The sequence below is a fragment of the Somniosus microcephalus genome, chromosome 5 (assembly GCF_052327205.1).
Source record: "Somniosus microcephalus isolate GS21.2 chromosome 5, FLI_Smic_1.0, whole genome shotgun sequence".
Classification (NCBI taxonomy): domain Eukaryota; kingdom Metazoa; phylum Chordata; class Chondrichthyes; order Squaliformes; family Somniosidae; genus Somniosus; species Somniosus microcephalus.
This window is the reverse complement of record NC_140991.1, coordinates 236,671,211-236,698,708: the sequence shown is the minus strand read 5'-3', so window position 1 is coordinate 236,698,708 and position 27,498 is coordinate 236,671,211. Positions and strand designations below refer to the sequence as shown.

Sequence of the window (27,498 nt, the reverse complement as noted above, 5' to 3'; positions counted from 1 at the left end):
AGAAGCTAAGATTTGCACTAGGTTTTTCTCTGGGTGGGTATATTCATTTCACATGCAGGCTTTTTGTATTCTGTATAATTCATTTTACAAACTGCTGAAAGAAGGTGTTTTTTTTTCATTCTATAAACTTTGAACTTGTTAGCTGTAAAATGGAATCACATTTTCAACAAAGCCGTTAGAAGAAAAAAGAACTGAGCACTGGTATCAGTTTCTTAACTTTTAAGTATCCCTGTCAAAAACGTGTTTGGTGTGTGTGTGTGTGTATACTTTTTTTTAATAATTACTTCTGTTCAAGTATAAGTTTAAATTAAATCAAAAGCAATTTGTTAGTGCATTAAGATCTAATGAAAGGTGAGCTTTGGGTATATCTGTTTATTAACGCTCTAATGTAACTTTTTCCTTCATTTATGGTTGTATGATTGGTCACGTTCTGACAGAATTGATAGAATAAATGAAAACTCCAATAAGAAGCTACTAATTTGTCAAAGGTGCCCTTGAAGAAAGTTGTTGGTAATGTCTTTTTAAGTAATTTGTTCAATATTTATTCCCTTTTTGTATTCTGTTGTTTTGAAGTCTACCTCAGATACTACAACAGCAACTTGCCCTTATATAGCATCTTCAGCATAGTAAAATATTCCAAAGCAATTCACAAGAGAGATGGAATATTGGACACTGAGTTGAAATTTGTGCTGGTTGGAGCTCAGGAAGTGATGAGGTGAGCCTTGGAGAAATCAAGCCTAGAGCTGATGAAGGCATGTATGGGGGTTTCAGCAGTAGTGGATGAGGTAGGGATAGAGGTGTGTGATATTGCTCAGATGATGCACTGGATGTGGTGTTTCAAGCTCAGCTTGGGATCCAATGGGACACCCGAGGTTGGGTTTAGTCCAAGTGTTCAGCCAGTCTGGGGATGGAATAGTGGGCTAGGGTGAGAGTTCTCTGGTGCGAACTGAAGAGCATGGCTTGGTTTTGCTAGTGTTCAGTTGGAAGAAAATCTGGCTTACTCATGACTTGATGTTGGGCAGGCAGCAACAATCATGGAATCTAAGGTGGTATTGGGAGTGATGGAGCTGACTGTCAACAGCATACACTGAATCTAACACCATTCTTATGAAGTTGAGTCAGCAGAACAAATTATCTAAATTTTGGAGGATGTCCATGAGCTCCTTGCACATAGCATTTTGAAATGAAGATGGTGGGTGCAGGCAGGGAGATCATAAAATGGTGGTTATGGTGAAGATTCCAGTCATGTTATTGGCAAGGGACTCTGTTGATTTGGGTTATTCTTGCTACTTGACTTACAAAAATAGTCATACTGGTAGAGCAAACAAAATACTTTAAGAACCAAAATGTGCATAGTTAACTAACCTACCTTTCCTGTAGTTTGAAAAATTGCTTAAAGTGACATTTGTAGGGCTGCACCGATGGTTTGGTGGATAAGGCACCTGGTGTAGGAACGAGCCATTCAGATCAGGTAGGTCATATTGTCTGCGCTGATCTCAGTCGGCGTAGTAGAGGAAGTTGTCTTGAGCCTCCCTGAAGCTAGGGAGGGATTTGGCTGCAGCTTCTGTTAAGTCAGTATTTAGCCAGCTGGAAAGAATCGTGTACACACATTGAATAAGGACTGATTGAATTCTATGGTAGATGACCTGCTAGTCTCCGACAAAGAATGGCCACTTAGGTGATGGTACCATAGACTTGTATCTCGGCTTGAGTCACTGCTTTCAGGAGAGAAGGAGTGAATAGTTGCAGTTCTCCAAAATTGCTCCATAACGTACAATAAGACATGATACTGACTTCTATGAAGGAACAACAAATTCAGATTGTAGCAGTCAGCTACCCGAAGGAAATTCCTTGATCGTTTAGAGGAATTGAATTTTAAAACCATTTTGAAAGCATAGGATTAAGACTTGAATTGTTGCTTTTGATTTATTTTAAGCTTCAAGCTCTTGTACTTAATGACTTTCTATGAAGCAAAACAATGTTTCTGTTAAAAGGAAAAATTCTAACGTAGTGCTCTGTTAGAATAATTGCCTTTGATAAATGTAATCCTAGTACAAACACATTGAGTATCCTTGTTTAATCAAAAATAGATTTTTTTTGTGGGGGGGGGCGCTTCTCTTTAGGAGGGAAATTTTTTAAAATAACAGTGCAATTTCCTGAATTGCGCTTATATTGGTTATGAAAATGTGATAAGTGCTGCTGTGGGTACTTTTTTTTACCCTTATATTTAATGGTCTCTTTCTTGATACTTAGGATTTGTTGCAGCATTTTTTTTTAAAAAGAGAGGGAGAAAATAATTAGCAAAACACTGTTGAGGTTAGATTATCACCCCAGGTTTTGTGGCACTGCATAATAGAAAATGTTTTATTTTGGCCCTGACATACTGAACAATTGGTGCAATGTTTAATCATTTGTGCAATACAAATTGTTGGAAGTTTTACCTTGTATTTAGCCCAGAATGATGGGAAGCAAGTCTGCTGTCTGTAAAGGTCCAACACAAAATGAATTTGGACATCTCAGTCCAGTTCCCAGTGGATGTGGCTCCACAATACAAAACCACCCCTAAATAAGAATCTCACTCAGAGTCTATATGATGGTTGGTGTGGGAAATGGAAATACATCATTCTGCTGTATTAAAGGATGCCTCTCTGAGGTTGGGACTGCAGGATATTGTAGGGAAGAGGCAAGGGAGCTTTACTCTGTCTCTAACTTTGCTATACCTGGCCTGGAAATACTTGATGCTGATGCTGGGTTAGTGTAATGGAAATTGTTCCATTCCCCAGTATTAACCTCCCATTACCACGATGTGTGCAAAATTCATCAAAATACATTTTCTTGCCTTTTTTTTTACAGTGTAGTTTGTTCAGTTTTACTTATCTGAACTTTATTTTTTTTTAAGATAGGAAGAGGTTATTTTGGTGTCTATTTGGAAAATTGAAAACTGAACTAAACTCCCAGATCATGTCTGGTCTTAAAATTTTGCCACTGGCAATTCTTAATGGTTTGAGTTGGTTAGAGTTAGATGACTGCTGAATAGTTTGAGCTATCTTAAGTTCTTTTGGCCAGAAATGATCTTGTTTCCAGTTTCATAAGTGGTAAAATTGAGTAAATGGGGCCTACATGGGCTGTGCCTATGTTGTTCTGGCATAGTTTACTTCAGTATTAGCATTAGAACATAAGAAATTACAGGAATAAGAAATTATAGGAATAGGAAAAACATTCAGCCCAATAAACCATACATAAGAAACCTAGGTCATTGTCTTTTAAGTCAATTTGTAGTATTTGCTTTACTGATCTTCTCTTGTAACCCATTTCTTAAGTCTATTACATTGCCTAAATTTCCTATTTACCCCTAACTTTCAAACCATTGTTTGAAATCTTCATCAGTGTGAACAATTTATATCAATCCTATTCATACATGGGTAAAGTAATTAGGTCACATTGAAATTCCCCAATTTTCCAATACAATTAAGCCCAACTTCCTTAACCTCTCCTTGTAACATAAATTCTCAAGACTGGGCATCATCCTGGTTCTACTACACTGCACCCTTTTTCCTTCCTATGGCTTGATGACCTAAACTTCATGTGGAATCTTAAGCAGTATCTTATGTTGGGTGTAAAACTCCAGAATATGGGTTAACATTCTTCAGACTTGGTCATTTGCATTTCATAGATGATATTTCCCTGGTTCCAGCAGTTCAGAAACAATGATATCCCATTGATCATCTTCCTTCAGTCTTGATCTTTATTAGCACAAGATTACTGCTCTTGTTGGGAGTATATTCTATATAGTGTTGATCCTGCACACTCTGTGAAACCACACTTGCAGGGAGTGCAGGTCAAAGATAACACTTTAACATTGTAGCCCTGGTTTTCCAATCCACACTTCCTGCATGGGATCATGGAATCACCTCTCATATCCACTATTTTGTAATTGGATGGAGGAAGAGAAATTTAACTAGTCTCATTTGAGATTATATTTCCAGTTCTGCAGTTGCACTCTAAGTTCATTAACCTACTTGCATCGACTTTGTGTACCTCCTGAATCACATCCTTCTCGGTCTTTTCTCCAGTGGGTCCAAGTTCAGTTCTGTGAATGTCTTAATAGCTCTTAAGTGTTAGAATTGTTTTTGTCGCTCTTCTTCTGAGCTCTCTACAATGTATTAATGTCATTTATGAAGCTAGAGCCCCCCAAATGCCAGTATTCTAAATTTTATCTTACTGATGAGATGCTAAAGTCTGAAAAAAGCCATATTTATGGTAGTCCGATCTGATTCTAGCAAATGTTAGGCAAGTTCTAAATAGTATTGAACCAGTCTGACCTAAAGAGTATTCTGTCAAAAGTCAAAAAGTTGTCCAATCTAAACCATTGTACAAAATGCTGGAATTTTTGTTTGTTTTCCACTTTTCCCTTCTCTCCTGAAAGTGCTGACCCTTGCTGGGCCAATTTTCTACAGGCACCAGCAACCTCCCTGATATTTCAGCAGAGTGGCCATTTATCACTTGTGAACCTAGACAGTTGGTTATTCGAGCAAGCATGGAGCAGCTGCAACTAAATGCAATCCTACCTGCACCTAATGTCCACACGCACTTTCCAGCAGGAGCCACTGGATAGCAATAAGGAGCAGGAATCCAGACTGTTTAATTCCCTCCCTAGCTCGGGTTTCCTGATGCTAGTTATAGCACTCCCAACTGTTGCCTTGCAGATTTTATTTCAGTTTTTGTTCAGTTTTAGAGCAGATTAGTTAACACAAGGATTGGGTCACTTAAGAAATTGGAAACAACATTTTTGCAGCCTGTTTGTATGAAATAGCCACTAATTCTAATCTTGCACAAGTGATTTATTTAATGTAATTTAAATTGTATTATCAGTGCCCCAGCTAGTTTTATTATTTTTGCACAGCAGATTTTGGGGATTTTAGAGGAAACAATCTAGAAGGGATGTCTTTAAATATGAAGGAGCTAGGTTTACAAAGCATTTATTTGCTGGGACCTAATTGGTAAGGAAGCATTTATTTTTGTTTTAGAAATGCTACACATACCTGTTTTAATTAGCTGGGGCACTGTATATCTTTCTGAAGTATCTTAAGTATTTGTAGCATGGTTGCAGATATTCATGTACAGATCATAATTTTTATTGGTGATTGTTTGCTTATCAAGGGGTGGCGACTGAGAAGACTCGCCATCTCTTTCTCACATCCTCAGCGTCTTCGACTATCAGTTTTTCTTTTTTCAGGGCATCAGAGTCAGAGCTTTAATCCTGATCAACCCTCACAATCCGTTAGGGGACATTTACCCTGAACAGTTACTGAAAGACTGTCTAGACTTTGCACACAGGTTTGAGTCCCAACACTGTTTTGGGCTGCAATGTTTTCATATTGGAAATTTCAATACAAAATTAACTTTGGTAATCACCCTGCAGCACTGACCAAACTATATTTGCATGTGGACTTAAAAAATATGGACAGGCGGCTACAATTTAAAATGCTTAAAACTAAAGTTTAGCTCTCCGTATTTAACCTCTTGAAGTATGAATGAAAGGATTTTGTGGTATGTCTTGCGACGAATCAACAAAACTATTTAAGCAGCAATTCTGCTGTAGAATATGCTTGTATCTTAAATGTTCAATTAAAAGTTGAGATCAGAGTAACTCAGTGGCATAGTGTGTTGGTGTTTCAACTTGCTGCATTATAGATGCAGTTTCACACCTCACATTTTCTTCACACTTGGAGCTTCTGTTCTCAGCTGAACTTTGGATACATGCCAGCAGGGAGGGAGAATTCAAGGATGAGTCATCTTGCACAACCAGCAGCTGACTCAGGAATATAGTATAGATAGAGGCCTGGGAGCAGGTCACTATCTGATCTTTGGGTTGGTGATTAGTGTGGGGGTGGGAGTATGGAGGTTGGTTGTGTAAAACAAAGGCACGATATGGAAGTTATTACAGTACTAGACTGATATAATCTGCCCTCCAGCATACCAAGTGTTTTATGTGGATAGGATTAGAGCTGCGTTATGTTACTTCATGGGGTGGAGGGATTGGGGGTGGGGGGTTTGAAAACACTTCTTATCCCTCAGAAATTTACTTGTATTACTTACAGCACTTGTACTTTGCAGTAGTTTTTATGTAAAAATGTGTAAAGTGGGTGATTACTAAAGCCTTTCAGAGTATAGCCGGGCTTCCATTAATCAGTAGGAAAAAAACGTGTGTGTGTAATAGCATTTTGGCTATTCTTGAACAGCTCCTAGTGGCCACTTCAGCATGGCATTGGAGGCCTGGGTGCAGGTTCCATGGCTAAGTTTGGCTGTAGTTGGTGCAAGAAATGAGAAAACCAGGGGAGAAAATGGCAGGATAGAGGGTGCCTACACTCAAATGAAAAGTGTGCTAGTGTATGTTTTTAATTTTTTTTGGCTTGTTTAGGCCAATTATTTTTAAAAATCTTGGAGGAGTCTTGCGATAATACCTTTTTTTATATATAAAAGAAAGATCAGAACTTTTGTTTTTAATTTGCATTTAAAATGGTGGTGATCACCTCATTCAGGGAACACTGATGTGTGAGAGAGAGCCGAAATACTATTGGTACAGTACTTCACTAATGAAGTGTGTAATTTCAATTGTATATATTAATGCATGTTGGGACCAATAGCTCATCTAAACCAATTCCCATGATATCATTTCTCACTGTTTAAATACAAATATTTTGTCTTAAAAAAATCAACTTATGGGGAAACAACCCTTAAATGAATTTAAGTTATGATCCTTTGTAAAAGATCCCTGAGAAGTGGAGATTATCTGTTTATAATTTTAATAGGTACTTGATCCTATGGCAGATGAATAGAATTTTTTTTTGGGAGGAGGGGAGCAAAATTAACAAATCACACAACCATTTTTTAAAAAAGGAAATAAATGCCATATTGGGCCTACACATCCAAGTAAAGTAAATCAATAGAAATATATTAGGCTACTCTTCGTGATTGGCATAAAAATACTTGATAAAAATACTTGAATGCTGCTTTGTTTGGGGAAAATAGAAAGGTATCTAAAATATAAACTTGACAAGACCCATCCAAAATGTGCAAACTTTTTTTAGTAACTTTGAATATTGACCGTGCTTTAACATAGGTGTGTGTATGTGTGTATGCATGTGCATGCATGTGTGTGTGCATGTGTGTGAAAATGAGAGCAGGAAGACCCCAAGCGGATCCTTAAAATGGGTAAGTCAAATACTTGTGCTTTCATTCAGGATGCTGGAGCACAGAGATATTTAGGGTTAGGGAAAAGGTTCAGTTCCTGACCCTTGCAAACTCAGCTAACTAAAATATATAGGAGTGCTAATTTAACTTTTGAATTGCCTCTAACTTGCTTATTTTTGCTCATTTATAGACACAAATTGCATGTAATAATGGATGAAATTTACATGCTATCGGTGTATGATGACTTCAACTTCACAAGTATTCTTAGCTTGAAGTAAGTATGTGAAGAATATTATGTAATTTGGAGTTAATCCGCAACTGGAGTAGGATGGCATTTACTATGGCCCAGAAATTCGGGTCGGGGGCTTCCCGCGGGTGCAAGCCCCCGACCTACACTTACATATCGCGCTGACATTTGAAGACTGCGTGGATTTCCGGTCTGTGGCCCGGTTCAGCTCTACAATTTTGCAGGTGCCAGTGAAGAACATGTCTTCAGTCCAATTTAGCTGTTTAGTAATACAGGAAACTTTGTGCTATCCGGCACCCACGAGACCGAGCTGCTGCCGCCTAAAAAGTGCCGTACTCTCCAGAGTTAATGTTGAGAGATACTTCTTATCTCCGTATTTGACAACAAACACTGTTGCTTAGCAACAGCTTCTAAACACTCGGGTGTGGCCCTAAAGCTCTGTAGCTGAAGCTGTTGCTATAGCTACAAGACCTTGCACAGCTTGACTGTTCAAACAAAGCAAAAAAAACAAACAAAAAGAATAAAAAATGGCGGCTGATTTTTGCCGGTGGCTCCAGATTGCCGGATAGCTCACCTCCGGATAGCACAAAGTTTCTTGTATTCTTGAGTTTAATAAAAGTAAGATTTGTAAGTGCTAAATAATACCAGGCTGTGCCTTGACAGTCAAATAGCTAGATTTTTTTCTCCTTGTAATTCAGATTTTTTAATGAAAAATGTCTTCTGTGGTGAGTAGAACCAATGCATTTTACAGCACAGGAGGCTAGTTGGCCCTTGTTTATACCAGATTTTTGCTAGCGCAGCGTAAAAATAATTCCACTGCATTTTTAAAAATTCACTCATGGGATGTGGACATCGCTGGCAAGGCCAGCATTTATTGCCCATCCCTAATTGCCCTTGAGAAAGTGGTGGTGAACTGCCGCCTTGAACTGCTGCAGTCTGTATGATGAAGGTACTCCCAAAGTGCTGTTCGGGAGGGAATTCAAGGATTTTGACCCAACGATGATGAAGGAACGGCGATATATTTCCAAGTCAGGTTGGTCTGTGACTTGGAGGGGAACTTGGAGGTGATGGTGTTCCCATGTGCCTGCTGCCCTTGTCCATCTAGGTGGTAGAGGCCACGAGTTTTGGAGGTGCTGTCAGGGAAGACTTGACGAGTTGCTGCAGTACATCTTGTAGATGGTACACACTACTGCCACGGTGTGCCAGTGGTGGAGGGACTGAATGTTTAAGATGGTGGATGGGGTGCCAATCAAGCGGGCTGCTTCGTCTTGGATGATGTCGAGCTTCTTGAGTATTGTTGGAGTTGCACTCATCCAGACAAGTGGAGAGTATTCCATCACACTCCTGACTTGTGCCTTGTAGATGGTGGAAAGGCTTTGGGGAGTCAGGAGGTGATACACTCGCCGCAGAATGCCCAGCCTCTGACCTGCTCTTGTAGCCACAGTATTTATGTGGCTGGTCCAGTTAATTTCTGGTCAATGGTGACTCCCAGGATGTTGATACTGTAGCTTCCAAAAGCTCTTATAATAATTTGTCCGTGACTACACAAACCACTCTGGGTCCAGGTATATTGTGTATCAGTAAAACAGTCCGTGACTACACAAACCACTCTGGGTCCAGGTATATTGTGTATCAGTAAAACAGCCCGTGACTACACAAACCACTCTGGGTCCAGGTACATTGTGTATCAGTAAAACAGTCCGTGACTACACAAACCACTCTGGGTCCAGGTATATTGTGTATAAGTAAAACAGGTTTATTAAGCATTAAACATCCAGTACAAAGAAGTAATACTTAACAAGGAGATAGTCACAGTCTGTTCGTTTGAGCCTCAGCATTCCTTCCGAGTGACTGTGGCGCGATCTCTTTATTCTCTTGCTGTGTTCTGTTGACTGAAGCTCGCTTGTCTGTGTTCTTGCTGTGTTCTGTTGACTGAAGCTCCTTCAGCTCTGATTACGTGGTGCGCGCTGCTTTCAGTGTTCAATATCTGTATCTTGATACCCTTTCTCTTCCTTTTGCCTACATGACAGTAATCAGCTCTCTGACACCTGGTAAATGTCCCTCCTTTCCTTGTCCGTCACCTCATGATATTTTATGACCTTGTTGATTCCACTAGGTCTCCCTTTGTGCATAACAAAGTGCCCTTATCTTTAGATGTTCTCTTTTCAAAGACCATGGCCTAGAAATTCGGTATAGCCACGTTTGGGGCGCTAGTCCTGGCGATGCGCAGAGTTTAGCACCAGGCGCAATTTAGCACCACCTAGCGCGATATTGGGTTGCAGCGCACCTAAAGGTGATTGCGGCGCTAAATCAGGCGCTGCACGCTACTCTTAAGGCGCTAACCCAGCGGCGCAACCCAATTTCGCGGCGGCGGGGTGCAGCAACGGTGCTGTCAATAATCAGTTTCCCTGAGACACACTGGCGCCGGCCAGCTCTTAAAGGGGCAAGTCAATTGGCATCACCGGACACACTCACTGCCTTGTAGGCCTTCAAAGCGGTGGGAGCCTACCTGTGGCGCACCAGCCTAGCAAGACATGGAAAGGGTGAGGCAGAGGGTGGAACGCCTCACTGATGGGGCATTGGATGCTTTGGTTGGCGCAGTGGAATCAAGGCCAAGGAAGATGGTCGGAATGTGATTTATGTTTTGTACAGTCTCCCGGGTGTGAGAGGCAGTTATGTGTCAGTGTATTAGTTTTGCTTTCTGTTGCCATAGCTTTCTCATGTTTGAAGGAACCACATTTTGTGTATGAAACACTTTCTTCATTTACAATGGCCATGCCTGCTATTTACATGCATCTTGCCCTTCACAGGCTTGGGGGTATCAGACCGGTTCCATTCCTGTTCTTGGAATGGCAGCAAGCATTCCGTCAGAGGGGCCTAGAAGCTACTTCTGATCAGCCTCTGACGCGCAGCCTGAGAAGAGCCGCTCGCGTAGAAGTTCAGGCTAGCAGCCATCTTCTCAGCCACCGACAGAGATGTCCTGCACCTTATCTGAGGCTGCAGATCTGGCTGAAGCAGCTGGCACAGCTCAGTCACCACCTCCTTTCTAAATCGCAGCCTTCTGACACACTGTTCATGTAGGGAAACTGCTGTCGGAAAACCCTGCCAGCATAAGGTCTGCTGTGGCGACGTCTGTTGGCCCTCCTCTGTCTGGCCATGCCCGCCCCCCTCTCCCAGCGTCTCGGTGCCCTTTCCAGATGATTCAGCAGCAGGTCGTTCCCCTCCAATGCAGCCCCCATAATAAGTGCCCACAGGAAGGTTCCCTGTTGTCAAGGCTCACCAACAGCAAGGTGATGGTCAGAAGGCTGAAGATCGTCTGCCTGTGCTGGCTCAGTGGTCAAATGGCGCTCAGTGGTCAAATGGCTCTCAGTGTGCAGCTCAGCAACTCTTTGTAGCTCTCGAGGAAGTTGTGCTCCAAAAATGGCTGCCGCTTTTAAACCACACCAGTCCCCTTTAAATAACGCTCCTCCAGCCCGAGAGCGACTTGGTAAGGCCCAGGTAAGCTGTCACTATTAGCACCAGGCGCTACGGAGGGGGGCGCCACTGAATTTCCGGTCCGGGGCGCCCAAAAGGCGTTGCGCACTCAAATGACATCATAATCAGCCTGTGCCCATGAGCGGGCGCTAAGATTTAGCGCCGGCGCTAAATTCATGCTCAATATGGGGTTAGGCGCCTTGCGCCCGCCCGGAAATTGGCTAGCGCCCCACTTCTCGGCCTCTTTAGGCGTTAATCGGTGGCGCTAACAACCGAATTTCTCCCCCTATTTCTCAAGATGTTGTCTAAACAGTCTATCCATCTTATAGTGGTATCACTGAGGGATGCCTCCAATTCCTATCTCTCTTTAACTCTTATCTCTTTTAGACTTAGCACTACATTTCATTGCTTCAGTAATTGAAAACAGAAGTTTTTAGTCAGGTTGGCATACTTTTCCCATCCTGCCTTGTTCTCAGCCATTCGCCATTTTCTACATGCTTTTAGGTTTTTAACATACAATTTCGCATATTATAGTTATACAAAAATGATTTTAGAATCTTAATAATGTTTACAAAATCACACAGATACACCCTATCCTACAGTACTGGGGATTCAGCGACGGTAGTGCCGTTGAATGTCAAGGGGCGGTCGTTAGACTCTCTATTGTTGGAGTTAGTCATTGCCTGGCATTTGTGTGTCGTGAATGTTACTTGCCACTTATTAGCCCAAGTCTGAATGTCGTCCACGTCTTGCAGCATGGGGGCATGGACTGCTTCATTATCTGAGGAGTTGCGAATGGAACGGAACAATGTGCAATCACCATTCTGACCTTATGATGGAGGGAAGGTCATTGATGAAGCAGCTGAAGATGGTTGTGCCTTGGACATTGCCCTGAGGAACTCCTGCAGCAATATCCTGGGGCTGAGATGATTGAATCATAGAATGGTTACACATCAGAAGGAGGCCATTCAGCCTGTTGAGCCCGTGCCGGCTCTCTGCAAGAGCATTTCAGCTAGTCTCACCCCCCTGCCCTTTCCCTGTAGCCCTGCAAATTTTTTTCCTTCAGGTACTTATCCAGTTCCCTTTTGAAAGCCACGATTGAATCTGCCACCACCACCCTTTCAGGCAGTACATTCCAGATCCTAACCACTTGCTGTGTAAAAAAGTTTTTCCTCATTTCGCCTTTGGTTCTTCTGCCAATCACCTCGAATCTGTGTCCTCTAGTTCTCCATCCTTCCACCGATGGGAATGGTTTCTCTCTATCTACTCTGTCTAGACCCCTCGTGATTTTGAACACCTCTAGCCAATCTCTTCTCAACCTTCTCTGCTTGAAGGAGAACAACCCCAGTTTCTCTAGTTTATCCACATAACGGAAGTCCCTCATCCCTGGAACTATTCTTGTAAATCTTTTCTGCACCCTCTCTAAGACCATCATATCCTTCCTAAAGTGTGGTGCCCAGAATTGGAGACAATACTCCAGATGAGGTTGAACCAGTGTTTTATAAAGGTTCATCATAACTTCCTTGCTTTTGTACTCTATGGCTCTATTTATGATGCCCATGATCCCGTATGTTTTTTTTAAACCGCTTTCTCAACCGGCCCTGCCAGTTTCAACTATTTGCGCACATATACCCCCAGGTCTCTCTCTTCCAGCACCCCCTTTAGAATTGTACCCTTTCGTATTCTTGCCTCTCCTCGTTCTTCCCACCAAAATGTATCACTTCGCATTTTTCTGTGTTAAATTTCATCTGCCGAGCGTCCGCCCATTCCACCAACCTGTCTATGTCCTCTTGAAGTCTATCACTGTCCTCCTCACTGTTCACTATACTTCCAAGTTTTGTGTCATCTACAACTTTTGAAATTGTGCCCTGTACACCCAAGTTCAAGGCATTAATCTATATCAAGAAAAGCAGTGGTCCTAGTACCGACCCCTGGGGAACATCATTGTATACCTTCCTCCAGTCCGATAAACAACCGTTCACCACTACCCACTGTTTCCTGTCATTGAGCCAATTTCATATCCATGCTGCCACTGTCCCTTTTACTCCATGGGCTTCAACTTTGCTGGCAAGCCTATTATGTGGCACTTTATCAAACGCCTTTTGGAAGTCCATGTACACCACATCAACCGCATTGCCTTCGTCAACCCTCTCTTGTTACCTCATCAAAAAACTCGATCATAGAAACATAGAAGATAGGAGCAGGAGTAGGCCATTCGGCCCCTCGAGCCTGCTCCGCCATTCAATGCGATCATGGGTGATCATCCAAATTCAGTACCCGGTCCCTGCTTTCTCCCCATACCCCTTGATCCCTTTAGCCTTAAGAAATATATCCAACTCCTTCTTGAATATCTATCTATCTATCTATCTTATCTTTCTTATATCATATAAAGCGGTTCTTCTGTCTGTCATTCCATCTGTCTGTATTGAATAAACTCTAAAGTTATAGAGCGTACCTACACGTGTGTTACATCGAAAGAAAGCTTACGATTCCAGAACCGTCATAAGCATATTTACTTTTCGGTCGGACGGAAATTGTTCACGCGTTATGCAAAAAACCTTCAAAATTAAACTCATTATCTGCTAATTAGCATTGATTGACTGACGTCAAGGTCCACCAATCCTGTGCCGTCACGATTGACCAATCCTACAGTTCAGTCACCTGATGGTTGGCCAATCGCTGCGTCTGTGGGCGGGACTAATGCTTTTCAACTCCGGCATCGGGCAGCCATTGCTTCACTACTTCCAGCTCAAAATCTGCTAATCCAGCTTCGAAAAAGTTAGTATCTCTTTTAAAAATAACATAACATTTACCAAAAACTTTTTATAAGTACTTTCACTTTCATCTTTGAAGCTATTAAAAGATAGAAATGTTGCCTGGCAGCAGATTCACACAGGGACAGACAGACAGACCCCAAAACCTCGGACTCTATTTAAAATATTGCCCAGCAGCAGATTCACAGAGGGACACAGAGACAGGCCCTAAAGCCTGGGACTCGATTTAAACCGCCCGGCCCAAAGCAGCACTGGCAACGCAGGGCCCCCCCAGCTAGTATTTAATGTATTGGCCTCAACTGCCTTCTGTGGTAGAGAATTCCACAGGTTCACCACTCTCTGGGTGAAGAAATTCCTCCTCATTTCTGTCCTAAATGGCCTACCCCTTATCCTTAGACTGTGACCCCTGGTTCTGGACTCCCCGACCATCGGGAACATCCTTCCTGCATCTAGTCTGTCCAGTCCTGTCAGAATTTTATAAGTTTCAATGAGATCCCCTCTCATTCTTCTAAACTCCAGCGAGTACAAGCCCAGTCGACCCAATCTCTCCTCATACGTCATTCCTGCCATCCCAGGTATCAGCCTAGTGAATCTTCGCTGAACTCCTTCCATGGCAAGAACATCCTTCCTCAGATAAGGCGACCAAAACTGCACACAATACTCAAGATGTGGTCTCACCAAGGCCCTGTACAACTGCAGCAAGACATCATTGTTCCTGTACTCAAACCCTCTCGCTATGAAGGCCAACATGCCATTTGCCTTCTTAACCGCCTGCTGCACCTGCATGTTTACCTTCAGCGACTGGTGCACAAGGACACCCAGGTCTCGTTGCACTTCCCCTTCTCCCAATCTATTGCCATTCAGATAATAATCTGCCTTCCTGTTTTTGCCACCAAAGTGGATAACCTCGCACTTATCCACGTTATATTGCATCTGCCATGCTTTTGCCCAATCACCCAACATAGAAACATAGAAGATAGAAGCAGGAGTAGGCCATTCGGCCCCTCGAGCCTGCTCCGCCATTCAATGGGATCATGGCTGACCGTCCAAATTCAGTACCCTGTTCCTGCCTTCTCTCCATATCCCTTGATCCCTTTAGCCTTAAGAAATATATCCAACTCCTTGAATATATTTAATGAATTGGCCTCTACTGCCTTCTTTGGTAGAGAATTCCACAGGTTCACCACTCTCTGGGTGAAGAAATTCCTCCTCATCTCTGTCCTAAATGGCTTACCCCTTATCCTTTAGATTATGACCCCTGGTTCTGGACTCCCCGACCATTGGGAACATCCTTCCAGCATCTAGTCTGTCTAGTCCAGTTAGAATTTTGTAAGTTTCGATGAGATCCCCTCTCATTCTTCTAAACTCCAGCGAGTACAAGCCCAATCGACTCAATCTCTCCTCATACGTCATTCCTGCCATCCCAGGTATCAGCCTGGTCAATCTTCGCTGCACTCCTTCCATGGCAAGAACATCCTTCCTCAGATAAGGCAACCAAAACTGCACACAATACTCTAGATGTGGTCTCACCAAGACCCTGTACAACTGCAGCAAGACATCCTTGTTCCTGTACTCAAACCCTCTCGCTACAAAGGCCAACATACCATTTGCCTTCTTAACCACCTGCTGCACCTGTCCAAATCATCCTGGAGTTTCTCAGCATCCTCCTCACAGCACACATGCCCACCCAGCTTTGTGTCGTCTGCAAATTTGGAGATATTACATCTAGTTCTCTTGTCTAGATCATTAATATATTTTGTGAATAGCTGGGGCCCAAGGACCGATCTCTGCGGTACCCCACTAGTCACTGCTTGCCACTTGGAAAAAGACCCATTTATTCCAGCTCTTTGCTTTCTCTCTGCCAACCAGTTCTCTATCCAAGTCAATACCTTGTCCCCAATCCCGTGTGCCTTAACTTTACACGCTAATCTCTCATGCGGGACCTTATCAAAAGCCTTCTGAAAGTCCAAATACACCACATCCACTAGTTCTCCCTTATCTATTTTACCAGTTACATCCTCAGAAAATTCCAGTAGATTAGTCGAGCACGATTTACCTTTTGTAAATCCATGTTGACTTTCACAGAATCACAGAAACCCCACAGTGCAGATAGAGGCCATTTCGGCCCATCGAGCCTGCACCGACACATATCCCACCCGATCCCCGTAACCCCTACACCAACACATATCCCACCCTATCCCCGTAACACCACATATTTTAATCCCCCTAACACTAAGGGTCAATTTATCAGAGCCAATCAACCTAACCTGCACATCTTTGGACTGTGGGAGGAAACCGGAGCACACGGAGAAAACCCACGCAAACACCGGGGGAATGTGCAAACTCCACACAGACAGTCACCCGAGGCTGGATTCGAACCCGGGTCCCTGGCGCTGTGAGGCAACAGTGCTAACCACTATGCCACCGTGCTACCCTTTGTCCGATCCTGTCACTGTTTTCCAAGTGCTCTGCTATTACATCTTTTATAATGGACTCTAGCATTTTCCCCACTACCAATGTCAGGCTTACCAGTCTGTAATTCCCCGTTTTCTCTCTACCACCTTTTTTGAATAGTGGGGTAACATTAGCTACCCTCCAATCCATGGGTACTGTTCCAGATTCCATCGAATGCTGGAAGATAATTAGCAAAGCATCAACTATTTCTAGGGCCACTTCCTTAAGTACCCTTGGATGTAGATTATCAGGCCCTGGGGATTTATCAGCCTTCAATCCCATCAATTTCCCAAACACCATTTCCCTACAAATACTGATTTCTTTCAGTTCCTCCCTTTCATCAGACCCTATGTTCCCCGACATCTCTGGGAGGTTATTTGTATCCTCCTTTGTGAAGACAGAACCAAAATATGTATTTAATTGGTCAGTCATTTCTTTGTTCCCCATTATAAATTACCCTGATTCTGACTACAAGGGACCTACGCTTGACTTCACCAATCTTTCTCTCTTCACATATCTATAAAAGCTTTTACAGTCAGTTTTTATGTTCCCTGCAAGCTTACCCTCATATATTCTATTTTCCCTTTCTTAATTAATCCCTTTGTCCTCCTTTGTTGAATCGTAAACTGCTCCCAATCCATCAAGTTAGTTAAACATGATTTGGCTTTCACAAACGCGTACTGGCTTTCCTTAATTAATCCACACTTGTCCAAGTGACTGTTAACTTTGTCCCTGATTATCATTTATAAAAACTTCCCCACTACTGAGGTTAAACTGACTGACCTGTAGTTGCTGGGCTTATCCTTGCATGCATTTTTGAACAAGGGTGTAACATTTGCAATTCTCTAGTCCTCTGGCACCACCCATGTATCTAAGGAGGATTGGAAGATTATGGCCAGGACCTCTGCAATTTCCACCTATACTTCCCTCTATCAATTTTTATTCTATCTTGTATCTAGTAACAAAAGAAATTAAAGATACTATTAAGTCAAAGGAGGAAGCTTATAAAGTTGTCAGAAAAAGAGGTCAGCCTGATGATTGGGATCTTTTTAGAAATCAGCAAAGGGGGACCAAGAAATTGATGAAGAAAGGCACAAACTAGCGAAAAATGTAAAAACAGATTGTTAAAGCTTCTATAGGTATGTGAAAAGGAAAAGACTGGCAAAGGTAAATGTAGGTCCTTTACAGTTAGAGACGGGAGAATTTATAATGAGGAAATGGCAGAGAAATTAAATAAATACTTTGTTTCTGTCTTCACGGAGGAAGTCACAAAAAATCTCCCAGAAATACGAGAAAACCAAGGGTGTGGCGAGAGTGAAGAACTTAAAGAAATTATTATTAGTAAAAAAACAGTACTAGCAAAATTAATGGGACTAAAAGTTGATAAATCTCAAGGACCGGATGACCTACATCCTAGGGTTTTGAAAGAGGTGGCCATTGGAATAGTGGACGCATTGGTTGTCATCTTTCAAAACTCTATAGATTCTAGAATGGTTCCTGCAGATTGGAGAATAGCAAATGTAACCCCGCTATTTAAGAAAGGAGGGAAGAGAGAAAACGGGGAATTACATACCCGTTAGCCTCACGTCAGTAGTTGGTTAAATGCTGGAATCTATTATAAAGGATGCAATAACTGGGTTCTTAGAAACTAATAGTAAGATTGGGCAGAGTCAACATGGATTTATGAAAGGCAAATCCTGTTTAACAAACCTATTGGAGTTCTTTGAGGATGTACCTAGTGGAATAGACAAAGGGGAACCGGTAGATGTGGTATATTTGGATTTTCAGAAAGCCTTTGATAAGGTCCCGCACAAGAGGTTGGTTAACAAAATTAGGGCACATGGAATTGGGGGTAACATACTAGCATGGATTGAGAATTGGTTAACAGACAGAAAACAAAGAGTAGGGATAAACGGGATTTTTTCAGGATGGCAGGCTGTGATTAGTGGGGTACCGCAAGGATCTGTGCTTGGGCCCCAGCTATTCACAATCTATGTCAATAATTTGGATGAAGGGACTAAATGTAACATTTCCAAATTTGCTGATGATACAAAGCTAGGTGTCAGTGTCAGTTGTGAAGAGGATGTGAAGAGGCTTCAAGAGGATTTTGACAGGCTCAGTGAGTGGGTGAGAACATGGCAGATGGAATATAATGTGGATAAATGTGAAGTTATCCACTTTAGTAGAAAAAACAAAGGCAGAGTATTTCCTAAATGGTGAAAGATTGGGGAATGCAGATGCTCTAAGGGACCTGGGTGTCCTTGTACCTGAGTCACTGAAGGTGAATGTGCAGGTGCAGCAAGCCATTAGGAAGGCAAATGGTATGTTGGCCTTCATTACAAGAGGATTTGAGTACAGGAGTAAAGTCTTACTCCAATTATATAGGGCCTTGGTGAGACCACACCTGGAGTACTGTGTACAATTTTGGTCTCCTTACCTAAGGAAGGATATACTTGCCATAGAGGGAGTGCAACGAAGGTTCATGAGATTGATTCCTGGGATGGCGGGACTGTCGTATGAGAAGAGATTGAGTAAACTAGGCCTGTATTCTCTTGAATTCAGAAGAATGAGGGGTGATCTCATTGAAGCACACAAAATTATTACAGGGCTTGATAAGGTGGATGCTGGGAGAATGTTTCCCTTGGCTGGGGAGTCTAGAACCAGGGGCCACAGCCTCAGGATAAAAGGTAGGCCATTCAGGACTGAGATGAGAAGAAATTTCTTCAGACAGAGGGTGGTGAAACTTTGGAATTCTCTACCCCAGAGGGCTGTGGAGGCTCAGTCATTGGGTATATTCAAAACAGAAGCCGATAGATTTCTGACTAGTAAGGGCATCAAGGGATATGGCAATTGGGCCGGTGAATGGAGTTGAGGCAGAAGATCAGTCATAATCTCATTGAATGGCGGTGCAGGCTCGAAGGGCTGAATGGGCGACGACTCCTATTTCTTATCTCAACTACCTCCTCTTTCACTATGACTTTGGCAGCATCTTCTTCCTTGGTAAAGACATGCAAAGTACTCATTTAGTACCTCAGCCATGCCCTCTACCTCCATGTGTAGACCTCCTTTTTGGTCCCTAATCATAGAATCATAGAAATTTACAGCACAGAGGGAGGCCATTCGACCCATCTTGTCTGTGCCGGCTGACAAAGCTAGCCACCCTAATCACACTTTCCAGCACTTGGTCCGTAGCCTTGTAGGTTACGGGACTTCAAGTGCATATCCAAGTACTTTATAAATGTGATAAGGGTTTCTGTCTCTACCACCCTTTCACGCAGTGAGTTCCAGACCCCCACTACCCTCTGGGTGAAAAAAATTCTCCTCAAATCCCCTCTGAATCACAGAAACCCCACAGTGCAGATAGAGGCCATTTCGGCCCATCGAGCCTGCACCGACACATATCCCACCCGATCCCCGTAACCCCTACACCAACACATATCCCACCCTATCCCTGTAACCCCACGTATTTAATCCCCCTAACACTAAGGGTCAATTTATCATAGCCAATCAACCTAACCCGCACATCTTTGGACTGTGGGAGGAAACCGGAGCACCCGGAGAAAACCCACGCAAACACGGGGAGAATGTGCAAACTCCACACAGACAGTTGCCCGAGGCCGGATTCGAACCCGGGTCTCTGGCGCTGTGAGGCAACAGTGCTAACCACTGTGCCACCGTAATCTCCTACCAATTACTTTAAATCTATGCCCCCTGGTTATTGACCCTTCTGCTATGGGAAATAGTTCCTTCCTATCCACTGTATCTAGACCCCTCATAATTTTATACTCCTCAATTAGGTCTCCCCTCAGCCACCCCTGTTCCTAAGAAAACAACCCCAGCCTATCCAATCTTTCCTCATAGCTAAAATTCCCCAGCCCCGGCAAGATCCTTGTAAATCTGCTCTGCACCCTCTCTAGTGCAATCACTTCCTTCCTGTAATGTGGTGACCAGAACAGCACGCAGTATTCTAGCTGCGGCCTAAGTAGTGTTTTATACAGTTCAAGCATAACCTCCCTGCTCTTATATTCTATGCCTCGACTAATAAAGGCAAGTATCCTGTATGCCTTCTTAACCACCTTATCTGGCTGTCCTGCTACCTTCAGGGATCTATGGACATACACTCCAATGTCCCTCTGATCCTCTGCACTTTGCATTTATTGTGTATTCCCTTGCCTTGTTAGCCCTCCCCAAATGCATTACCTCACACTTCTCCGGATTGAATTCCATTGATATCTTCCTGCAGTCTACAGCTTTCTCGTTGATTATCAATCACACGGCCAATTTTTGTATCATCTGCAAACTTCTTAATCATGCTTCCTGCATTCAAGTCCAAATCATTGATATATACCACAAAAAGCATAGGACCCAGTACTGAGCCCTGCGGAACCGCACAGGAAACAGCCTTCCAGTCACAAAAACACCCTTCGACCGTTACCCTTTGTTCTCTGCCTCTGAGCCAATTTTGGATCCTACTTGCCACTTTGCCTTGGATCCCATGGGTTTTTGCATTCATGACTAGTCTGCCATGCAGGACCTTATCAAAAGCCTTGCCAAAATCCATGTAGACTACATCAAACGCACTACCCTCATCGACCTTCCTTGTTACCTTTTCAAAAAATTCAATCAAGTCAGACACGACCTTCCCTTAACAAATCCATGCTGACTGTCTATGATTAATCCGTGTCTTTCTAAATGAAGATTTATCCTGTCCCTCAGAATTTTTTCCAATAATTTTCCCACCACCGAGGTTATGCTGACTGGCCTGTAATTACTCGGTCTATCCCTTTCTCCCTTATTGAACAACAGTACCATGTTAGCAGTCCTCTGGCACCACACCTGTAGCCAGAGAGGATTGGAAAATGATGGTCAGAGCCTCTGCTATTTCCTCTTACTTTTCTTAACAGTCTGGGATACATTTCATCCGGGCCTGGGGATTTATCCACTTTAAAAAATGCTAAACCCCTTAATACTTCCGCTTTCACTATATTTATTTCATCAAATATTTCACACTCCTCCTCCCCTGATTGCAATATCTGCATCGTCCCTCTCTTTTGTGAAAACAGACACAAAGTATTCATTAAGAACCATACCCATGTCTTCCGCCTCCACACACAGGTTACCTTTATGGTCTCTAATGGGCTCTACTCTTCCTTTAGTTATCCTCTTGCTTTTAATGTATTTATAAATCATCTTTGGGTTCTCCTTAACTTTACTTGCCAATATTTTTTCATGCCCTCTCTTTACTTTCCTAGTTTCCTTTTTAATTTCACCCCTGCACTTTCTATACACCTCTGGTGTTTCTGCAGTGTTGAGCCCTCGGTATTGGACCTTTTTTTCTTTATCCTACCCTGTCTGCCCCTTGACATCCTACCCTGTCTGCCCCTTGACATCCTACCCTGTCTGCCCCTTGACATCCTACCCTGTCTGCCCCTTGACATCCTACCCTGTCTGCCCCTTGACATCCTACCCTGTCTGCCCCTTGACATCCTACCCTGTCTGCCCCTTGACATCCTACCCTGTCTGCCCCTTGACATCCTACCCTGTCTGCCCCTTGACATCCTACCCTGTCTGCCCCTTGACATCCTACCCTGTCTGCCCCTTGACATCCTACCCTGTCTGCCCCTTGACATCCTACCCTGTCTGCCCCTTGACATCCTACCCTGTCTGCCCCTTGACATCCTACCCTGTCTGCCCCTTGACATCCTACCCTGTCTGCCCCTTGACATCCTACCCTGTCTGCCCCTTGACATCCTACCCTGTCTGCCCCTTGACATCCTACCCTGTCTGCCCCTTGACATCCTACCCTGTCTGCCCCTTGACATCCTACCCTGTCTGCCCCTTGACATCCTACCCTGTCTGCCCCTTGACATCCTACCCTGTCTGCCCCTTGACATCCTACCCTGTCTGCCCCTTGACATCCTACCCTGTCTGCCCCTTGACATCCTACCCTGTCTGCCCCTTGACATCCTACCCTGTCTGCCCCTTGACATCCTACCCTGTCTGCCCCTTGACATCCTACCCTGTCTGCCCCTTGACATCCTACCCTGTCTGCCCCTTGACATCCTACCCTGTCTGCCCCTTGACATCCTACCCTGTCTGCCCCTTGACATCCTACCCTGTCTGCCCCTTGACATCCTACCCTGTCTGCCCCTTGACATCCTACCCTGTCTGCCCCTTGACATCCTACCCTGTCTGCCCCTTGACATCCTACCCTGTCTGCCCCTTGACATCCTACCCTGTCTGCCCCTTCACATCCTACCCTGTCTGCCCCTTGACATCCTACCCTGTCTGCCCCTTGACATCCTACCCTGTCTGCCCCTTGACATCCTACCCTGTCTGCCCCTTGACATCCTACCCTGTCTGCCCCTTGACATCCTACCCTGTCTGCCCCTTCACATCCTACCCTGTCTGCCCCTTGACATCCTACCCTGTCTGCCCCTTGACATCCTACCCTGTCTGCCCCTTGACATCCTACCCTGTCTGCCCCTTCACATCCTACCCTGTCTGCCCCTTCACATCCTACCCTGTCTGCCCCTTGACATCCTACCCTGTCTGCCCCTTGACATCCTACCCTGTCTGCCCCTTGACATCCTACCCTGTCTGCCCCTTGACATCCTACCCTGTCTGCCCCTTCACATCCTACCCTGTCTGCCCCTTCACATCCTACCCTGTCTGCCCCTTCACATCCTACCCTGTCTGCCCCTTGACATCCTACCCTGTCTGCCCCTTCACATCCTACCCTGTCTGCCCCTTCACATCCTACCCTGTCTGCCCCTTGACATCCTACCCTGTCTGCCCCTTGACATCCTACCCTGTCTGCCCCTTCACATCCTACCCTGTCTGCCCCTTCACATCCTACCCTGTCTGCCCCTTCACATCCTACCCTGTCTGCCCCTTCACATCCTACCCTGTCTGCCCCTTCACATCCTACCCTGTCTGCCCCTTCACATCCTACCCTGTCTGCCCCTTGACATCCTACCCTGTCTGCCCCTTCACATCCTACCCTGTCTGCCCCTTGACATCCTACCCTGTCTGCCCCTTGACATCCTACCCTGTCTGCCCCTTGACATCCTACCCTGTCTGCCCCTTCACATCCTACCCTGTCTGCCCCTTCACATCCTACCCTGTCTGCCCCTTCACATCCTACCCTGTCTGCCCCTTCACATCCTACCCTGTCTGCCCCTTCACATCCTACCCTGTCTGCCCCTTCACATCCTACCCTGTCTGCCCCTTCACATCCTACCCTGTCTGCCCCTTCACATCCTACCCTGTCTGCCCCTTCACATCCTACCCTGTCTGCCCCTTCACATCCTACCCTGTCTGCCCCTTCACATCCTACCCTGTCTGCCCCTTCACATCCTACCCTGTCTGCCCCTTCACATCCTACCCTGTCTGCCCCTTCACATCCTACCCTGTCTGCCCCTTCACATCCTACCCTGTCTGCCCCTTCACATCCTACCCTGTCTGCCCCTTCACATCCTACCCTGTCTGCCCCTTCACATCCTACCCTGTCTGCCCCTTCACATCCTACCCTGTCTGCCCCTTCACATCCTACCCTGTCTGCCCCTTCACATCCTACCCTGTCTGCCCCTTCACATCCTACCCTGTCTGCCCCTTCACATCCTACCCTGTCTGCCCCTTCACATCCTACCCTGTCTGCCCCTTCACATCCTACCCTGTCTGCCCCTTCACATCCTACCCTGTCTGCCCCTTCACATCCTACCCTGTCTGCCCCTTCACATCCTACCCTGTCTGCCCCTTCACATCCTACCCTGTCTGCCCCTTCACATCCTACCCTGTATGCCCCTTCACATCCTACCCTGTCTGCCCCTTCACATCCTACCCTGTATGCCCCTTCACATCCAGGGAGCTCTAGATTTGTTAGTCCCACCTTTTTTTTAAAGGAACATACTTGCTCTGTAATAAAAACAGAAAATGCTGGAAATACTCATCAGGTCAGGCAGCATCTGTAGAAAGAGAAAGAGAGTTAACATTTCAGGTTGATGACCCTTCGTCAGAACTGCTTTGGTCTTCCTAATATTTAGTTGGATGAAATTTCTGCTCATCCAGCTCTGGATGTTGGACCAGCAGTCTGACAATTAAGAGACAGTGGAGGGCTCGAGAGAGAGAGAGGTGGTGGTGAGATAGAGCTGGGTGTCGTCAGTGTACATGTGGAAACTGACGCTGTGTTTTTGGATTATGTCACCGAGGGGCAGCATGTAGATGAGAAATAGGAGGGGGCCAAGGATAGATCCTTGGGGGAACATCAAAGGTAATGATGTGGGAGCGGGACGCCATTGCAGGTGATTCTCTGGCTACGATTAGATAGACAAGAATAGAACCAGACAAGTGCAGTCTCACTCAGCTAGACAACGGTGGAGAGATGTTGGAGGAGGAGGAGGATGGTGTAGTCAACCGTGTCAAAGGCTGCAGACCGGACGAGGAGGAATAGTTCACGTATGTCAGTCAGCTAGGATGTCATTTGTGACTTTGATCAGAGCTGTTTTGGGACTGGCAGGGGTGGAAAGCTGGTTGGAGGGTTTCAAACATGGAGTTCTGGCAAAGATGGGCACAGATTTGGGAGGCGACAACACGTTCAAGGACTTTGGAGAGGAAAGGGAGGTTGGTGATGGGGGCAGTAGTTTGCAAGGATGAAGGGGTCAATGGTTGATTTCTTTGAGGAGGGGGTGATGACGGCAGATTTGAAGGAGAGGGGGACAGTACCTCAGGAGAGAGAACCATTAACAACATCAGCTAACATGGGAGCCAAGAAGGAAAGAGCAACACCTGTTTACCCTCAGTCTTTATTTCCTGTCCATTAACCAGCTTTGTATTCATGCTGCTACATATCCTGTTATACCAAATGCCTGAATTTTTCTAACTAGTATCTTGTCTGACACCTTATCAAATGCTTTCTCAAAATCCATATACACCACACTTTATTTCCTTTATCCAATCCATCACTTGTTCTAAAAAAAATCTTTTATTGAATCTGTCAAACATGTATTGTCTTTAACAAATCCACACCGAATTACAGTAATAATAATTTCTGTATATATTTACAGTCCACCGGACCCAGAAAGAATACACTTTATGTGGGGATTCAGTAAGGTATGTTGGATTTTAGTTTATAGGTGGCTGTTCATTCTTTATAATTATGTTACAGTAACTACTGAGATGCAGACGTTCTTTTGAACTATTCCAACTTTTAAAAAAAAAAGGTGGTTCTTTAAATGGTATTTTGGGGGTGGGGGTTGGACTGTGGTACTGAGCTTATTAAATTAATGTCACTGTCTGATTTAGACTTGTCATAGTTCTGAAATTGGTAATGTTTTTAATCTACACTTATTTAAGCAATTAGTTGTCTCAAGTAATATATTCAACATTTTATTGTCCTTCCACTTGAAGGATTTTGCCATGTGTGGGATTCGAGTTGCAGTCTTGCATACAAGGAACAAAGAGATCCGTTCCGCTCTTAATCAATTGGCCAGTTTCCATGGATGCCCAGGACCAATTCAGTACGTTCTGAGTCAGCTAATTGCTGATAGAGGTATGCAAGATAAATTTATTAAAAAAACACTTATTTTCCTTAGGAGATCCATATACACATGTAGTCTTTTCTTTTCTGCAGAATGGATAAACAAAACATTTCTGTCAACAAACCGAAGACGTCTGAGAGAAGCACACCACATTATCACTGATGGTCTGGCTGCACTTGGGATTCCAGTTCTTCGAAGCTCAGCAGGATTATTTGTTTGGGCAGATTTTAGAAAAGTAAATATCCACGAAGATTTATTTTGCTTGCTTACTTTTGGATAGCCTTCAATGAGTTGTCATGGACAAGGATATATATCGGAGGTTATCCAAACTATGACCTGCAGGCTGGATCCAGCTAGCAAACTTAAATTATTCAACCTGCATAGACTGAGCACCATTGCCAGTGTCTTCCCATTACCTCAACGTAGTTCCCGGCTCCTCCTCCCCTTTCTACTTTCTGCTGCTGCTCCATCTGATTGATTGTCGCTGCACAATGAGGGTTGTTGCGAGAATTCCCACCCAAAATGTGCAGCAACGTTCAGTTGCTTGGAAGGGTGGGAGTAATAGGAAGTGCCAGTATAAAATTGGAGATGGGGACAGGGTGGGAGGAAAAGAACAATAGTCCTATAAAATTTGAAGGAATTGGAGCAGAACAAACATGATATTTGAAGAAGAATTTGGACAAGGGAATGAGACTACGTGGATAGCTCCCAGAGAACTGGCACAGGCATGATGGGCTGAACAGTCTTTTTCTATGTTGTGAAAGTGGTTAAAGAAGATTAACAACATAGCTTTCAAAGGGAGGGGGAGAAGAGCCCCAATTAGAACTTGAGTGGGGGAGGAGCAGAAGAGTGCCATCTTCAACTGAGGTAACAAGTTTAAAAGTGCTAAAACATCAAAAGCGTATGAAAAAATAATAAACCGAGCTATCCTAAACATGTGCAAAAGCATTAGATAGCTTTTGATATATAGCCCATGAAGAGAAGTTTGGACATGCTACTAAAATTCTGTCCTAGGTTTGGTTCCCAGTTTAGAGTGCACATATGTCTTCACAGTAGTACTGAGTTTTGGAGGAAGCTGGTGTGCCTAATCTATGTGGCTAGTAAGTATAACTCACCTGCCTCAACTAAGGTACCTCAAACTGCGAGGTCAGTTACTTATAACAGAAATTATGTAAAATGTGTCTTTCAGAGTGGTTGTACTTTGTAGCTTCCATGAAATTGTGTCTGGTCTCAGCTGGGAAGCTAAATGTATTAAATCACAAAATTGGTATCTCGGGAGAAGTAAAGTTGAGATGTTGTAAATGGTCTGCCACTAGGTTGAGCAACGACAACATTGACCTTTGTCTTGTAGGGATCTACAGTTTAGCTATGGTGACCCCAGCAGACAGAGAGGTATTAATATAATGAGGAGGAAGAGGTTGCAAAAAGAAAATGTTACATTATGCAGTACTTTTGAAAACTGAAACTGATGTATTGGATTATTCATAATAAGCTGACTACTTGACTTTTTTTTACAGTTCCTGAGAACTCAGACTTCAGAATCTGAGATGGAACTCTGGTGGAAACTCATCGATGGAAAACTCTACATAAGCCCTGGCGTAGCTTTTGACTGTTGTGAGCCTGGGTGGTTTAGATTGGTGTTTTCAGACTCTGCTAACAGGATACATTTGGGTATGCAGCACTTAAACAATATATTTGTTGCTTTTAGAATGCTGGGCCTTTAAACTGTTTGTTAAACCAAACCCACTATGATAATAGCTAGTAGGTCCGATTTTTGAATTTTTCCTATTCGACAGCTGCTTCATTTTGTTCAGTC

General features: G+C 43.9%; 1 protein-coding gene across 1 annotated transcript in view; it reads left to right on the top strand.

Moving 5' to 3' along the window:
* Window positions 1-27,498, top strand: part of LOC147117611 (1-aminocyclopropane-1-carboxylate synthase-like protein 1) — a 74,411-nt gene that overhangs the window by 36,769 nt on the left and 10,144 nt on the right. Inside the window, exons 8-13 of the mRNA XM_085988738.1 lie at window positions 5,237-5,337; window positions 7,385-7,468; window positions 25,209-25,254; window positions 25,552-25,693; window positions 25,775-25,917; window positions 27,200-27,353. Coding sequence (XP_085844864.1) covers window positions 5,237-5,337; window positions 7,385-7,468; window positions 25,209-25,254; window positions 25,552-25,693; window positions 25,775-25,917; window positions 27,200-27,353 — 670 coding nt within the window. The remainder of the gene's footprint in view (window positions 1-5,236; window positions 5,338-7,384; window positions 7,469-25,208; window positions 25,255-25,551; window positions 25,694-25,774; window positions 25,918-27,199; window positions 27,354-27,498) is intronic.